We start from the raw sequence: 18011 nt of genomic DNA on the forward strand, positions 1-18011 counted from the left end.
TGCTTGGGTGGCCCAGTCGTTAAGCGACTGCCTTCGGCTCAAGTCATGATCCCAGGGTCCTGGGATCGAGCCCCGCATCGGGCTCCCAGCTCAGTGGGGATCCTGCTTCTCCCTCTCCCACTCCCCCTGCTTGTGTTCCTGCTCTCACTATCTCTCTGTCAAATAAATAAATAAAATCTTTAAAATAAAAAAAAAAAAAAAGAAGTCTCCACCATCTCTTAATTCAAGTGTCTGAAGACCAAACTGGAGTGATGGAGGAATGTAGAGAAATCTAGAAGAGGTAATGAAGAAGGAACTAAAGCAGCTGGCCTATGTATAATCCAAAGATGGTGAACGCTTGGAAACCTCATCATCTGTGACTGGGGCAGTGGCTTGGAGAGTGATTTTAAAAGGCTGGACTCCTGGGAAAAGCCAACACCATATCATGCTGGTAAAGCACACAAAACTACCTAAAAGGTATTCTTGCCAAAGAAGCTGAAGATGAATCTAAGTCTCTGATATACTAACTTCTATTTACAGAAAACAGAGAGAGAGGAACAAGCTTAAGACACTACAGGAAGCAGACAGATTTAGAATGGGGAATATCACACAGGACAATGGCACAGTTTCTTCCAGTATTATTTGCATAATCACACAAAACTTTTACAGAAAAAAGGTGCTAGAATGATGGTCACCAGGGCTGGGAAAAGGGAGAAATATGGAGTTACTACTTAATGGGTATAGAGTTTTGGTTTTGCAGGATGATAAAGTCCTGGGGATCTGTTGAACAATAATGTGACTATAATTAACACTACTGAACTGCACACTTAAAAATGTTTGAGATGGCAAATATTATGTTATGTGGTGCTTTTTACCACAATATAAACAGTTTTAAAAATAAGTGCCTTCAAATTAAAAATTAAACCAGAATATAAGAGTACTAAAACTGTTAGATATATTAGGAATTGGTGGGAAGAGGAAGGAGGTGTATCTCTACATCATCCTTGGGGTCACACAAGGCATTAAAAAAAGTAAGAGGAGACTGCTTTAGATTAAGACTCAAGAGATCAGACAACCAAATACAATTTGTAGACCATGTTTGAATCTGGATTCAAATGAGCTAATTGTAAAAAGACATCTTAGCAGCTATCAGGGAAATCTGATTATGGCCCGGGTAAAACCCTTTGTTTGAGGTGATTTAAAATTTTCCTCCTAAAGTAGATGTATTAAGGGGTGCCTGGGTGGCTCAGTCAGTTAAGCGTCTGCCTTCGGCTCAGGTCATGATCCCAGAGTCCTGGGATCGAGCCCCACGTCAGGCTTCTTGCTTGGCAGAGAGCCTGCTTCTTCCTTTCCCTTTGCCTCTCCCCTGGCACGTGCTCTCTCTCAAATAAAAAAATAAATAAAATCTTTTAAAAAATAAAGTAGATGTATTAAAATTTAAAAAACAGAGAGAAGACAATTGAAAAAATGTATTAAGTGAATCACAATGTAGATTTAGCAAAAATGGCGAGGGGAGAAATGAAATGACTGAGATTGACAGGAGCCTGAGTAAACTGATGGCCCTGGGGAAAGAAGCTGATTTCACAAGATGGGAGGTAGAATCCATCAAAAAGTCATACAGGGAATTCCTGGAGGGGAAGGGAGAGAAATTAAGGAGGGTGTAGCAAGTTAAAAGTGTTCAGAAAAGGTTGGCAGCTTGTTAAGAAGGCCCAGGAGCCAACCTGAAAGGGTTCCCAACAGCCAACACTGGAAGAATGTGAACAAAATAAATAGTATTTAATTACAGCCCATAGAATAAAATAAATATCCATGAATTCATACTGATATAAATAAATTACTGAATAAATAAATAGGGTGGGTAACTTCCTCACATGAGAAATCTAATTACTAAATGTAGAAAGAATGAGGGAAATAGAAATTCACCTTATAATACCACAGAGCCACAATGGCTGTAGGCGAGATCTATTTGCAAGATGCTAAAATTTAGTGGGTAAAAGTTTGAGGAGAAACTGGATACAGGCAGTTCCTGACTTATGATGGTTCAACATATGATATTTTGACTTTACAATGACTTTACAAAAGCAAATGCATTCAGTAGAAACTGTACTTCAAATTTTGAATTTTTATCTTTTCCGCACCTAATGATATATGGTACAAGACTCTCTCATGATACTGGGCAGTGGCAGCGAGTGGTAGCGAGCCCCAGCTCCCTGTCAGCCTTGTAATCACAAGATAAACAACCAATACACTTAGAACCCTTATGTACCCATACAGTCATTCTGTTTTTCACTTTCAGTATAGTATTCAATAAATTACATGAGATAGGGCGCCTGGGTGGCTCAGTTGGTTAAGCGACTGCCTTCGGCTAGGTCATGATCCTGGAGTCCCGGGATCGAGTCCTGCATCGGGCTCCCTGCTCGGCAGGGAGCCTGCTTCTCCCTCTGACCCTCCCCCCTCTCATGTGCTCTCTCTCTCTCTCATTCTGTCTCAAAAAAAAAAATCTTAAACAAACAAACAAAAAATTACATGAGATATTCAACACAATGATAAAACAGGCTTTGTATTAGATAATTTTGCCCAACTATAGGCAAGTGTAAGTATTCTGAGCACTTTTAAGGTAGAATATGCCAAGCTATGATGTTCAGTAGGTGAGGCATATTAAATGCACTTTCAGCTTACAATATTTTCAATTTACGATAGGTTTATCAGGACAAAACCTCATCGTAAATCAAGGAAGATCTGTACTTGCAGTCTCATAATTTCTCCAGTAGGATACTTATTAATTACAAAGAGAAATAAATAGTAACTTTAAAGAACAACCCAGTGGACAGCACTTTAAATCAAGGCATCAAGACTAATCAGTATCACTATCAATTAAGATGCACTGACATCCTGTTCCTTTGTGGGAGTGGTGGCAGGATCAGAAACCAGTTTACAGTAGGTTGAAGAGTAGACTGTCATGAGAAAATAGGGCCTGCCAGTGAGGGCTATTTCATCAAGAACTTTGGAAATGAAGAGAGGTTGTGCGGCTAACATTCGTTTGGCTCATCAGGTTCTGACGAGTAATGTTTGCTTTTAATTTCATGACTCTGGGCCACGCATCATAGATCAACCTTAAAAAGGGCTGATGAGAAAAAGCAGGGCAGTGAATAACAACAGCAACAAGTCACCCTACCAGGCAAGGGATCAGGTTCTGGGATTCCAGGTCCAACTGGTTACCATGTGTCTCTGTATCTGACCACCAATCAAGGCAGTGATGGAAAGCTTTTAACATTATAGCAATATGGCATTCAAGAGATTTTTGTGCAACTCTGGGCTCATACCTTTAAAGAGCAAAGTGTGTTCTGTGTAGAATTAGGATTTTAGGTGAAGTTCGCTGTGCTAATGATGCCACAGCCCAAGAAAGTTCTCAAACAGGATTTTTTTTAAAGGAAGGAAAAGGGAAACAAGAAACCCTAATCCCTCAGACAACCACAGGAAACTACAAAAAAGATTCTCCTTGATTAGTAACCGTTTTATGACCTACAAGAACACTTACAAGAAAGTGTTTAGCAAAAATACACCTCCCTGAATTAGTCTCAGAAAGTCATCCTCTAATCCTAAATCTCAAGGGAAGTGGCTATCATACTTCACCCTAAGAAAACTTTCTGAACCTCTAATACTGTAGGTGTCCTTGTCTGATTTCACATGAAACAGTGCTGGGACTACTACAGAGGAAGATGGCTGAAGGCAGTAGAGCACTGCCTTTTCTTCAGAGAGGAAGTGGCAGGAGTAAAGAAAACCAGGGTCAAACATCAAGATATGAAATAAATACCTCATGAAATCTCAAAATAAAACAAAGCCGGGGTTCATTTCCTACTTCATCACTTACAACCTGGGTCAGATCAACCAACCACTTGGGAGCTTCAAGTTCGCCTTGCCTGTAAAAATAGAATAAATATGCCCACTAGGTACACTGCAGCATTCCTTAAAAGATCAAATAAAATAATATACATGACAATGTTTTGTGAATTATGAGGTGTGATGTAAACACATTGCCAGTTACATCAGCCTTGTGGACGAATCAATATAAGCACACCTTGAAAATCTTTCTACCACGCTCTGTGTTGACACATCCCACATGAAGATACTGTACGTAAACACTCCTAGAAAAACTTGGGAACAGACTGCCTGTCTGAAGTCCAACGGCCAGTCACAAAATTTTTGTCAGGGTGTCAAAATGAAAGTTTTCCATTCCACGAATACCACCAAAAGAAAGGCAAAATCTATTAACTTCTTTCCTATGCAACAAAAATATTCTTTGTAAGGATTTTCAGCTGTGTGACTACTGATACGTGTGCTGGATCTTCTTTTGCAAAAGGCTGGTCTGTACCCTTGCAACCATTCGCCATGTTTTTTATCACATCATGATGAGTTTTCAAGTCATTAAGTTGTGAGAGCTGGAGGAAGGTATTCTCGCATTCAGAGCACTCAGAGGGTCTCTCCCCAGGATGAAGCCAAAGATGTTGAGAATGTTCTCTGACTGGAGGTTTTTAGTAATGATTGCACTCATCAGGTTTCTCTTGAGAATGGAGCTGATAATGGCGGGTGAGGTGGGAGGGTCGGCTGAAACACTTCCCACACAGCTGACACTGGTAAGGTCTCTCTTGAGCATGAATTCGGTAGTGCTGAATGAGATGTGAAGTCCGACTGAAGGCTCTGCCACAGTCACAACACTGACAGGCTCTCTCTCCCACATAGTCATGTTTCCGCTGATACCGAATTAAATACGTCTTAACACGGGGCAACCTAGGGGGAAGGGCTTTTGCTGCCTCGTGGGCTTTGAGATGTTGGAAAAGATGCACATCCTGGATAAAGGCTCTGCCACACTGGGAACATTCATAGTAGTCTTCCTGCCTATGAATTCTTACACGGCCACCGATATTTGCATGCTGGATGAAAGACTTTCCACCTTCGTTGCATCCAAAGGACGTCTCACCATTCCGGTGAGTCCTCTGATGTCTGGTGAGGTGTGGCATGAGGTAGAAGGCTTCTCCACATCGTTTACATTCAAAGGGTTTCTTCCCAGTATGGATCTGCTCATGTCTCTCACGAGCTGTCTGGGTAATAAAAGTTCTTTCACAAAATCCACATCTGTTCTCTTGGAGGAAAGGCTTGTCATCCACCGGCTGGGGACTGGTGCAAATTCCAGGAGTAGCACATTCCTGGGGATCCTTTCCTGGAAGCCCTTCTGATTGCTTAGTAAGATATGAGCTCCTCTCAAAATCATCACGGTCATGGCTTCTTTCTTGAGTGGGGGTCTTGGGCTCAGTCATTGTTACAGGACTCAAAGGTTTCTCTTGGTTGACCTGGTACAAATCTGATGGATCATCAGGAGAAGATTCTCCTACATAGACACTGCAGAAGTTACCTACCATCAGATCCTCCATTCCTGCCCCCAAGGATGACTCTTCCACAGGCAGGCTTTGCTCTGGAGTTAGATCTTTGGTTTTAGGTCTTTTCTCCCCATCTAAAAGAAATGTAAAAGTTCCTCTATTCTTTCCTCACAGAGACACATCATTATAGTAGAGACATAAGAAAGGGACCAAAAATAACAGAACAGATCTTATGCAGATTGGGAGGGATTTAAATGTTTTGCTAAAAGTTTGGATTTTCTTTTGAGAGTAGTAGTAGTCAAAAGTTTGTGCTTTACAAAGGCAACTCTCTGTGTGGGAAAGAAACTGACAAGAGACAAGGATGAACACAACACTCTCGTGCTGGCAGATAGCAGATGAAATAGTAGAGCCAGAAAGCAGATTAGGAAATCATCAGGAAAGGGATAACTGGACCCACAATGGATTAGATCTTTTGGGAAATGGTCTTTGAAGAGACGACTCGCATAGAAGACCAAGAGACGGCTGTTCTGCCCGTTCTCCTCACAGAGAACACCTCAAGCCGTACTCGACAATCAGCACCAACCTCCATCAGCTTTAGCCTGCAATACCAAGCTCCCGACTGGTTTCTCTGCTGGTCTTCCTAAAGCCCACTTTCCATAGAACGGTCAGAGGGCTCTTTCTAGACACTGCTGCCCAGTGGAATGCCCTGCAATGAGGTAAACGATGTGTATTTTTGCTGTCTGATATATAGTCACTAGCCACATGTAGGTAAAGAACACTTGAAATGTGGCTGGTGTGACCGAGTTTAAATGTATGCAATTTTAATTCATGTAAATTCAACTATGTGTGTCTAGTGGGTGTCACATCAGACAGCACAGTTCTAAGGAGTCAATAATTCTACCTCATTCCCTGGGCTCAAAACCCTCTCATACCTTTTTCACATCTCACTTGTCATGAAATCCACATTCTTTAACATATTCCTATGTGAGCTGGCCTATGTCTATCTTCTCAACGTTAACTCCTATCCCCCTCCAGTTTACTCAGACCATATTGCTTTTCTTCCTTTTTCTGGAACACCCAAGCTCATTCCAAACTTGCGGCCTCTGTATTTGCTATTCCCTCTGCCTGCAACACTCTTCCTCAAGATTTCTATGTGGCTCCTCCTCCGTCTGACTACCTCTCTTAAGTGGCTTCCCATTTGTCACTGCCTGCTTTACACTCAGACTCTATTACTTGTCTGTGTATCAACTATCACCCCCATTAGAATGAAAGGACTATAAAGGAAGGGATTTTGTCTGACTTGATCATTACTGTAGCCACAGAACCTAGAACAGGGCTGGCCCACCACAAGGGCTCAATAAATATCTGTGGAATGACTGAAGGAGTCAAGGAGTGAATGTAAAGAAGACACTGAGGGCAACACAGAGGCAGGTAGAGGGGTCCCCTTGGTAGGTCCTTGAATTTTGTTTGGACATCTTCTCTGCCTACACAGGAAAAGGCAGGGAAAGCTGTATTGATTACCACTAGACTGGGCATAGCTACTGGTTCAGGAACGGGTTATGACCCAAATGGAACACTGAAAATGAGGAGAGGTGTGTCAAGGGCTTCTGAGAAAGAAGCGTCCTCGCTCTTGCGAATGCTTCTTGGACACACCTGCTCGCTTGCTCTCTCTCTCTCTCTCTCTCTCCCCCCACTGCCCCACCCCCGGACTGGAACAAGAAAGCACACCCAGGATTTGTCGGCAGAGTAAAAAAAAAAATGAAAGTAGGCCCTTGATAACATCACTGAGCCTCTGAATCCAGCCATCCCTGAAGCCCAGATGAGCAGTATTGTAAGCTAATACAATCCCCTTATGGCTTATACCAGTTTGGGTGTGGTTTTCTGTTAACAGGAGCTGAAGGGCAACAATGATCCTGGCTGATACACATAGTGACCCGGTTCAGAGAAGGAGAGGATTTCATAAAGATGACAAATGTTATCATATTGTAGCCATAGAGTTTGGAGAGGGCTTTTGTCCTTGAGCCATAAGGATGTTGGTAGGGACCTTTGGGCGTTGTGAAACAGAGTGTGAGAGAGGGAGAGGGAAAGACGGAGAGAGATACAGTGAGACTGTGTGTGTGCGTGTGTGTGTGTGTGTGTTGGCAGAGGTAGGGGATGGAAACCAGATTGTGGGGGTTAAAGAGGGAAGGGAAAGGGAGCCATTGGGTGTCAACAAGTCTGAAGAGCTGCCATGTGGGAAAATGCGAGGCAAGTGGAAAGAAGAGTGGTATCACGCCAAGGTTTTTTCTTGTCTCAGTTAAAGAGGAAAGACCGAGGTCTAGCTGCAAGGGGAAAGGCACGAATAAGTACAGGGGTTGGAAGAGTAGAGAAAAGGGAAACGGGCCTCCCTGGCACCAGGCAAGAGAGTCGCTCCGACTACAGGAAGAGCAGATGAAAGAAGAACTAAGTGCACACTAAGTGGTGAAACCTTGTGAGCCCTGAGAGCAGACCTCTACCAGCCCTCTATTTCCCTGGCCTGAGTGGACTTTGAGGGATGCTCTCAGACCAACAGCTCCCAGCCCCCATCCCGACTGACTGGGGGGATTGTCTTCCCGTAATTCCAGTCTCCATGGGCTTCCCCCTCACTACTTACCTTGACATATCTCTGTATTGCTGTCTTCCTCCCTCACACGTGACTCTTCCTCTTCCAGCTGTGAGATAATGTCAGGTTTAGGGAACTGGTACCCTGTTGAAGAAGGAGACTCATAACTTGGGGGTTTTACTTTGCACCCACAGCGACTCCCAGCCTAGGCTCTAAAGACTCAGAGATAATAAGGAAGATGCAAATTCACACAAAATAAAAGTGAAGCCTGTTTCTAATGATTTTGGCCCAAATGGGAGACATTTTTGGTTGTCACAAGTTCAGGGAGAGGAAGGAAGGCTATTGATATCTAGTACAGAGAGGCCAGTTCGCTAAACATCCTGCAATGCCCAGGACATTCCTCCACAGCAAGGAATGATCTGGCCTGAACGTCAACTGTGCCAAGGTTGAAAAACTCTGCTTTGGAGTAAAAATTGAAAAGGGGGCTTGAGAACAGTGTGCTGGGCTCTCTACTTCAGCTTGGGGGGATCTGATGTCATAGCTGCTCAACAAGTTCTTTTCCTCATGATAGCTTCATTCCCCTTGTCTTAAACTGCTCCTTCTCCCTCCCCTAGTTCTGTGTTTCCCAAACTTCAGTCATTTGCAGGCCACCTGCCGTGGTCTGAATGTTTGTATCCCCCCCAAATTCGTATGTTAAAATCCTAAAGCCCACTGTGGTGTTATTAGAAAGTAGGCTTTTGAGAGGTGCTTAGGTCATAGGGTGGAGCCCTCATGAATTGGATTAGTGCCCTTATAAAAAAAAGGCTTCAGTGAGTTTCCCTAGCCCTTTCCACCCAGTGAGGAGACAACAGGAAGCCTGTGACCTAGAAGACAGCCCTCACCTGACTGTGCTGGCACCCTGATCTTGGACTTCCAGACTCCAGAACTATGAGAAATAAATGTCTGTTGTTTAGAAACCACCCATTCTGGGATATTGTTGTAACAGACCAAACGAACTAAGACACTACCTCATTATTTCCATATTGTCTGTCTCACCCCACTAGAATTAGTAACATCCATGAAAACAGGAATCCTCATCAATTTTGTAACACCACTGCCTATTCCAGAACCCGCCATACTGACAATTTCACTGACAAATTTATTAACGACCTTCACATTCTAGCCCTATCTATGTGCTACCTGTTGTAATATTTAGCATTTAATACTCTTCTTTAGATCATCTCTCTTTTTAACTTAAATACACTTATTTAAATGAAAGTTTATATCAACCTTAAAAACAGAAACCACAGTCATTTGCAAAAAAGAAAAAAGGCCCCGAAGATAATACAGCAATAGATCCAACCAAAATTAATGTTATTGAGTGCTACCTAGTTTTGGTCGCCTGTCTAAGACTCGGGGCCTGAGGTCTGCTCTCTCTTTACTAAAATGGAAGGCCAACAAAAGGTATTACCTAAAATAACCTTCTCTATAATCCACTGTACTCATTCCACACTTGGGAAGACAATGTCCTGGGTGATATGCAAAATCTCCATTAACCCAAAACCTTCGGGGATACAAGAAGCCAAGGCCTCACAAGAAGACAGAAATGCCTCCAGGTTACTGCATGAGGGCTAAAAAGGTAAAACTGACTTATTCCCTCTATTTTAAGTCATAAATGTGGTAACTGAGGGAAGAGTTATATTGCAAAAGGCACTCCTTTTTGCCTTCTTTGTAACCAACAGAAGTCACAGTTCAAATTACACACCCTTCTTTTTAATATTTATTTGAGAGAGAGAGAGAGAGTGCGCATGCATGAGCAGGAGGGGCAGAGGGAGAAGGAGAGAGAATCTCAAGCAGACTCCATGCTGAGTACAGATCCCAGGACCCTGAGATCACGACCTGAGCCAAAACTAGAGTCCGACCCTTAACCGACTGTACCACCCAGGCATCCCTCAAATTACACACTCTTGTAAGGTAAGGCACTTCCATCTCCTCACATAGGTCTCTGACTTGACAAGGACAAGAGCATCAGCTTACTGCCATTGGAATGGTGTTTGGTTTGACTGTGTGTTTCAGGAGACCTCAGGCCCCCCAAAAGCCACTGAAATGAAGACCCTGGCACTGGTACTAAAATTTTTTAGCTTGTGGGGAGAGGTAAACAACCTTGCCTCTGGATATGAAGAGAGACTGGCAATCCCTTACTCTTAAACTTTAAGTCTAGTAGAAGCCTTTGGAGCTCCTGAAATTTTCATCAATTCTTCACATTCAAAAAACCTCACTGCGAGCCTTCTACTGTGCCAAGACCTGATGAAACCCACCCCCATCCAACAGTACAGTCATTTAATTTAAGGGAGCAGATTCTGGAGCTGATCCACTAAGGGTCAAATCTCAACCTGCCACTTTGTAGCCATGTGGTTTTAGATAATTTAACTTTCCCATGGCTCTGTTTCCTCATCTGTAAAGTGGCAATAATAATAAAAATAACAGGAAATACACCTCTCCCTCACAGGACTAGTGTAAGGATTAAAGGAATTAAGACATGTACAGTGCTTAGACTAATGCCTGATACATATTAAGTACTCAATGTTGGCCCTATTAGGAGTAAGAGTGAATTTGATATTAAAATACTGTCTTTGAGGAGCACCTGGGTGGCTCAGATGGTTAAGCGTCTGCCTTCGGCTCAGGTCATGATCCCAGGGTCCTGGGATCGAGCCCCGCATCGGGCTCCCTGCTCCGCGGGGAGCCTGCTTCTCCATCTGCCTCTCTCTCTCTGTGACTCTCATGAATAAATAAATAAAACATTTAAAAATAATAATAATAAAATAAAATACTGTCTTTGATCTGAGTTGAAATTCACTGACATGGTGAACCACTATTACTGATGTTCCTGATGTGAGGACAGAAAAGAGTTGAGAACCACTGCCCTAGTGGGCAGAAACCAAGTTCCAAGGAGAAGGCAGCTTTACCTAAGGAGACCAGGTTCCTGTAATTCTCCAGCATCACCTCCCGGTAGAGGTTCCTCTGAGCAGCACTAAGGTAGGTTAATTCCTCCGGAGTGAAGTCCACAACCACATCCTTGAAAGTCACCAACTCCTAAAATACCAAAAACACTTCCAAATGGTCAAAATCCAGAAATTATCCCAAAGAGGGGAAAGGCGCCTGATGAGAGAGGACTGAACATAAAGCATTCAGACTGGCAGAAAGCTTTTTTTTTTTTTCAAAGATTTTATTTATTTGACAGAGAGAAAACACAGCGGGGGAGGGGCAGAGGGAGAAACAGGCTCCCTGCCGAGCAGGTAGCCCGATGCTGGGCTTAATCCTAGGACCCTGGGATCACGACCTGAGCCGAAGGCAGACGTTTGACTGACTGAGCCACCCAGGCGCCCCTGGCAGAAAGCTTCTAATCCAAGTGTTCTAATCCAGAGGGTACAGGGACCTAGTAATGTACCTTTCTTTGTCTTGTAGTATGAAAGAAGGGGGAATATGTCTGAGATAGTGCCTGTTGCTAATTACTACAAATTTGGATTGAAGGCAAAAGATACTTTTAAGGGATTCCCTAGGTGGCTCAGTCCGTTAAGCGTCTACCTTTGGCTCAGGTTGTGAACCCAGGGTCCTGGGGTCGAGACCCGCATGGGGCCCTTGCTCAGCAGGGAGCCTCCTTCTCCCTCTGCCTGCTGCTCTCCCTGCTTGTGCACTCACACTCTCTCTCTCTCTGACAAATAAATAAAATCTTTTTAAAAAAAGATCCTTTTAAGCTACTTTATAAATAATGAATGTGCATAATTAAAAGCTAAGCAGTATACCTCAGCCTCAGGAATCAGAGAGAGCTAGGTTTAAGTCCTGGCTCTGGTTCTTACAATCTTTGTGAATGTGGGTAGGTTAAGCCTCAGTGACTCATCTGTAAAACCCAAAGAGCTCATAAAGAGATATTCAATCTTATTAATAAACAGAGAAATGCAAATCAAAATGACACCGTACCATTTATACTCATTCAACTGACAAAAATTAATAAGTCTGGCAATACCAAATGTTGTCTAGAATGTGGACTCATGAGACCTCTTATTAGATGCTAGGGGAAATGTAAATTGGTAAACCACTTTGGACCCAGAGATTATATTCCTAGGTATATCTGATCATGTTTACTTGGAGACACTTATATTCTTTTTTTTTAGCGAGTGAGTGAGAGAGAGAGAGAGAGAAAGCGTGCACAAATGCATGAAATAGGAGGAGGGGCAGAGGGACAGGGTGAGAGAATCTTAAGCAGGCTCCACATCCAGCGTGGAGGCTGACATGGGGCTTGATCTCACAACCCCAAGATCATGACCTGAGCTGAAATCAAGAGTCAGATGCTTAACTGGCTACGCCAGCCAGGCGCCCCCTGACATTTATATTCTTAACAGTGCTGTTTGTAACATCCAAAACCTAGAAACAATCCACATGTCTGTTTAGAGTAAAAGAGATAAATATATTACAGTAATAGTCACACAATGGAATAATATTCCAGCAATGCAAACCAATTAACTACAGTTACAACAGTCTTGATAACCTAAGGTTGAATCAATTAATTAATTTAAAGATTTATTTGAGAGAGAGAGCAGGCGAGTGCATGTGTGTGCACATGTGCCTGGTGGGGGAGGGGCAGAAAGAAACCTAAGCAGACTCCACACTGAGTGCAGAGCCCAACATAGGACTTAACCCCACAACCCCCAGATCATGACCCGAGCCAAAACCAGCAGTCGGGACACTCAACCGACTGTGCTACCCAGGTACCCCTAAGGTTGAATTTAAAAAGTAGATTTTGGGGCACCTGGGTGGCTCAGTCGGTTAAGCGTCTGCCTTCGGCTCAGGTCATGATCCCGGGGTCCTGGGATCGAGCCCCCACATCGGGCTCCTGGCTCAGCAGGGAGCCTGCTTCTCCCTCTCCCTCTGCCTCTCTCCCTGCTCATGCTCTCTCTCTCTCTCTGTATCTCTGTGTCTCAAATGAATAAATAAATAAAATAAATAAAATAAAAAGTAGATATTAGAAGACTACATAAGAATATGATACACATTTTATTAATATACATCTTTTGTGTTTTCAGGAAAACATTATGCAGATCTATGAGCAACTGATTTAAAGTAGAAGTCATACACTGGCTGCCCAGCTCCTACCAAGGAGGTTATTTGGTTTTTATTATAGGTTTTTTATTATTTTATTCAAAATTCATATTAACTGCCAACACTAAAAAATTTATAGATTTAGTACTATTAACTGGAGTTTTAAAATCAGAAATCAGGGCGCCTGGGTGGCTCAGTTGGTTAAAATCAGAAATCAGGCTCCATGGAGTCTGCTCAGGATTCTCTCTCCCTCTTTCTCTGCCCTTCCCCGCCTAAAGCAAATAAATAAATTTTTAAAGAAATGATTTAACAAGAACATTAAGGAGAACATTTTTTTTTTTAAAGATTTTATTTATTCATTTGAGACACAGAGATAGAGAGAGAGAGAGCATGAGCAGTGGGAGAGGCAGAGGGAGAGGAAGAAGCAGACTCCCCGCTGAGTCAGGAGCCCGATGTGGGACTCGATCCCAGGACCCTGGGATCATGACCTGAGCCGAAGGCAGACGCTTAACCATCTGAGCCACCCAGGCGCCCCAGGAGAACATTTTTGAAAAAAAAAAAATAAAACCTCACAACAGTATCATGTCCCTATAATAGCTGCCATTTATTTCACACATAAAAAGGAGCATAACAGTGCAAACCACATAAGAGTTGTTTTAAATGAGCCAACACTGGGCATAAAATGGAATACTAAAAAAACAAGCAAAACAATTAATTCAAGAGATAGAAAAAGCAGAAAAATGGGGGTGCCTGGGTGGCTCAGTCGTTAAGCATCTGCCTTCGGCTCAGGTCATGATCCCAGGGTCCTGGGATCGAGCCCCGCATCGGGCTCCCTCCACCGCGGGAAGCCTGCTTCTCTCTCTCCCACTCCCCCTGCTTGTGTTCTCTCTCTCGCTGTGTCTCTCTCTGCCAAATAAATAAATAAAATCTTTAAAAAAAAAAAAAGAAAAAGCAGAAAAATGTTAAACGTGTAGTATGTGGGATGGTGATTAGTCCAACAGAGAAAAATAAAGCAGGGAAAAAAATAAAGCAGGGAAAGAAGATATAAAGAGTCAGAAAAAATTTTTTTTAAGATTTTATTTATTTGAGAGAGAGAGCATACACATGACCCTCTCAGGGGAGGAGGGGAGGGAGAGGGACAAGCAGACTCTGCACTGAGCATGGAGCCTGAGGTGGGGCTCAATCCCACAACCCTGAGATCATGACCTGAGCTGAAACTAAGAGTCTGTAGCTCAACTGATTGAGCCACCCAGGCCCCCCAAGTCAGAAAAAAAATTTAAATAAGATAGCCAGGGAAAGGCTCAGTTAGGTGATATTTATATAAAGACTTAAAGGAAATGAGAATGTGATTTAATTCGATAGGGAAGGTCTAGAAATCAGGAGGGTGAGATACCCATATTGGAGAACAAAATCAGAAGAAAGCTTCACGTACCTGGGATCCAGCAGATGAGGGATTGTCAGACATCTCTGTGTCCTTTTGGAGTTCGTCGGTGTTCCTCTCTTCTGCAATGACAAAGTCCTGAGGAGGGAAACCTAGAAGAGAGAAGGAATGACCATGGAACTGAGTCCAGTCTGGCAGTACCCAGAGACACAGAGAGTGCTTGCCACCCAATACCATCCTTCCTGCCATGGAAGACAGCAGCAGTCCTGGACTTCCTATAAGAGAAACACCATAGACATCTTTTCTCCTTTCAGTATAGCAAGTTCCAAAAAAGAGCTCTGGGCATTTCCCAGCTTTAAACCCTTCAATGACTCCCTACTGCCTTCCAAATAAAGTGGAAATTCCTTCTTTATCAGTGGTTCCCAACCTCACCGTCCACTCATAAGCACCAGGGAACCTCAGTTTCTCAACTGTAAAATGGAAATAATACTTATACTTCTAAGTGATCTTGTAAGGCTTAAACATTACATATATAAAGGACACAAGCATTTTAAAAAGTGGCAGCTCTTAAAGATTTTCCTAAATCTTTTTCATTCACCGATCTAGAAGACGGCCACATTCCCTACAGTAACCAGAACCTTGAAGGCCTTCCCTGCCTGTAGTCTCTTTCCAAGTGCACCCTTTATTCATCTGTTGTTTCTTTCTCATATCCTAGGTAGCTTTCTTTTCCCCTGAATTCCAGCTCCATCAATAGCTCTGGGCCTTTGGCCAAGTTTTTATTTATTTTTATTTATTTTTTTAAAGATTTTATTTATTTATTTGACAGAGAGAGACACAGCGAGAGAGGGAACACAAGCAGGGGGAGTGGGAGAGGGAGAAGCAGGCTTCCCGTGGAGCAGGGAGCCCGATACGGGGCTCGATCCCAGCACTCTGGGACCATGACCGAAGGCAGACACTTAAAGACTAAGCCACCTAGGTGCCCCTGGCCAAGTTTTTAACCTCTGGGACAATACCCTCCTTGTCCACCTGAGGCACTATAACACCATGATTAGAGTACAGATGCTGGAGCGAGCTGCCCAGGTCTGAACCCTGACGAATTGTGGGGTCATGGGCAAGTTACTCAACCTCTACATGCCTCTGTCTCCTCATCTATAGAATAAGGGTAACACCTGTTTCAAAAGCTATTAAGAGAACTATATAAATTCGTATATATAAAACACCTAGAATATAGTACCTTGAAAGTATTCAACATGGGACGCCTGGGTGGCTGTCAGTTAAGCATCCGCCTTCGGCTCAGGTCACGATCCCAGGGTCCTGGGATCGAGTCCTGCATCGGGCTCCTTGCTCACCAGGGACCCTGTTTCTCCCTCTCCCTCTGCCTACTGCTCCCCCCTGCTGTGCTCTCTCTGCATCAAATAAATAAATAAAATCTTTTAAAAAAAAGTATTCAACATGTTTACTATTATCATCTTCAAAATCCTTTTAAGAAATGCAGGTACAGGGGCGCCGGGTGGCTCAGATGATTAAGCATCTGCCTTCGGCTCAGGTCATGATCCCAGGGTCCTGGGATCGAGCCCCGCATCGGGCTCCTGGCTCAGCGGGGAGTCTGCTTCTCCCTCTCCCTCTGCTTCTCCCATTGCTCATGCTCTCTCTCTATATATATTTCTGTGTCTCAAATGAATAAATGAAATCTTTAAAAAAAATGCAGGTACACATAACTGGATTAATCATAATCCTTAATTCATGGAATCAGTATTAAACCATGCATGACCTTGTTTACTTTAAATTTATTCATTTACATGCTTAAGTATAATTAATGCCTGTGAATTCACTACCTAACCCCCAATCTAGAACATTCCCAGTAACTTATATCTACCCGTGTGCTTTTTCCTGTCCACCCCCAGCCTTCTCTCCAGAGGTAACTGTGGTCTTATGTTCATACTTTTTTTTCCCTTGCCTGCCTCTCTCTGTCTACCTCCCTCTCTCTCTCTCTCTATATATATATATGTATATAAATACCCCTAAACAATACTTTGTTTTTAGTATCACTTTTATTCAAAGGACAATGAGGAGTAAATGGCTTTCTTCTTTCATTATTAAAATATCCTTAGTTCCAATCTAGTAACTTGAGTTTCCAACAGACCAAATTTTGGTAAAGGTTAAACTTCCAGGCCTCGTAGCTCCCCCATTTTATAACCTCCTGTGTGTTGTCTTGTTTTGTGTTGATACTCAAGTTTAGGTGAGATAAGAAATGGAGCAGGAAAGAACAAAGCTGGAGAGAAGGGGTACTCTCAGAGAAATAGTAAATATTAAAAGCAAAAGCCAAACCCAAAATTTCGTCCATCTCATATGAGGCAGATTAGACTGGATTATAAAATTTATTCTTTCACTTATTCATTTGACATCTCCTATGCATGCCAGGCATACAGAGGATGTTCAGTAAATGGAAATGACTAGTGGCTTCCTTTCTCTCTCACCTTTCTCCTCACATGCTTGGATCAAACTGGCCACCAGGGTTCCTGCCTCCTTGCTGTTCTTAGGCTTTTTTGACCTCACCCAGGTCCGAACCTCCTCTGGTAGGGTGTTCAGAAACTGTTCCAGCACCAGTTGCTCCATCATCTGCTCCTTGGTGTGGGTCTCCGGCTGCAGCCATTGCCAGCAGAGCTCCTGGATTTGGCTCACAGCTTGGTGTGGCCCGGTCACTGAAAGATATTGAAAATCCCTAAACTTCTGATGAGAAACTTTCAGAGCCCCTGGATTTCTTATGCGGATGGTTTCTGGATTCTCTTCTTGATCATGTAGACGGAAGAGCTGGGGATTCTTCAAGATATCCAAAAAATCTGTCATGTGCAGCATCTTTACAGCTTGGCCCTTCACAGGATGGAGATACTTTAAAAGGCAGCCTGCTTCAGAACATACTTTGTGGAAGATGGTAGGCAGAGTTGTATCGTATGAAAAAAAGACACAGAAACCCAGGACCTGTAGAAATTATGTAGAGAGACTTACAAATGGCCTGCACAGTTAGCACTGGACAATGGGGTGGAGGAGATTTGAAGCAAAAGCAGTTACTTCATTTCACACAAATGCCTAAATACACAAACAGAAATTTGCACATCTCCAGGTAAGATGCTACTTTAGCCCCATCCCCAGATCTGGAAAATGCACAGGCACAGGCTTGAAATATTTCAGAAATGGCACTGAAGGGAAAAGAGACTTGAACCCCAAACACAAAGAACTGAATTAATTTGATGAACCACAGGAGAATTTCACTTCAAAAAATAAATGAGTTAAGGTGACTTTATACTATACAGAATAAGGAAAGAGTCTTATAACACATACGTCATACAAAGGACTAGCTTCTTAGGCAAAATATTTAAAGAACTCACACAAATCAGTAAGAAAAAGGGATATAAGCAACAGCAAAAAATTTAAAAGATTTGAGCCGGTATTGCACAAAACAGAGCTAAATGGCCAAGAGACATGAAATGGGGCTCAACTGCATTAGTTATCAGAGAAATAGGAATTAAAACCGTAATGAGCTATCACGACACACCTTCCAGAACATTCTAACTGAAAAGAATCAGACAGTAGTGTTTGAGAGGAGAAAGAACCATGGTAG

General features: G+C 42.9%; 1 protein-coding gene across 1 annotated transcript; it reads right to left on the reverse strand.

Moving 5' to 3' along the window:
* Positions 1–151: 151 nt before the first annotated feature.
* Positions 152–17497, reverse strand: ZIM2 (zinc finger imprinted 2). Its single transcript, XM_045892510.3, has 5 exons — positions 16870–17497; positions 14444–14544; positions 10881–11007; positions 7987–8079; positions 152–5488 (listed from the first exon to the last, which is right to left on the reverse strand). Exons 1-5 carry the CDS (start codon positions 17246–17248, stop codon positions 4512–4514), a joined length of 1677 nt encoding a protein of 558 aa, XP_045748466.1. The 5' UTR covers positions 17249–17497; the 3' UTR covers positions 152–4511.
* Positions 17498–18011: the final 514 nt, after the last annotated feature.

This window comes from Mirounga angustirostris, unplaced genomic scaffold, assembly GCF_029215605.1.
Source record: "Mirounga angustirostris isolate CCGP_5_RB_7025 unplaced genomic scaffold, mMirAng1.0.hap1 SCAF_16, whole genome shotgun sequence".
In the NCBI taxonomy this organism is placed as follows: Eukaryota; Metazoa; Chordata; class Mammalia; order Carnivora; family Phocidae; genus Mirounga; species Mirounga angustirostris.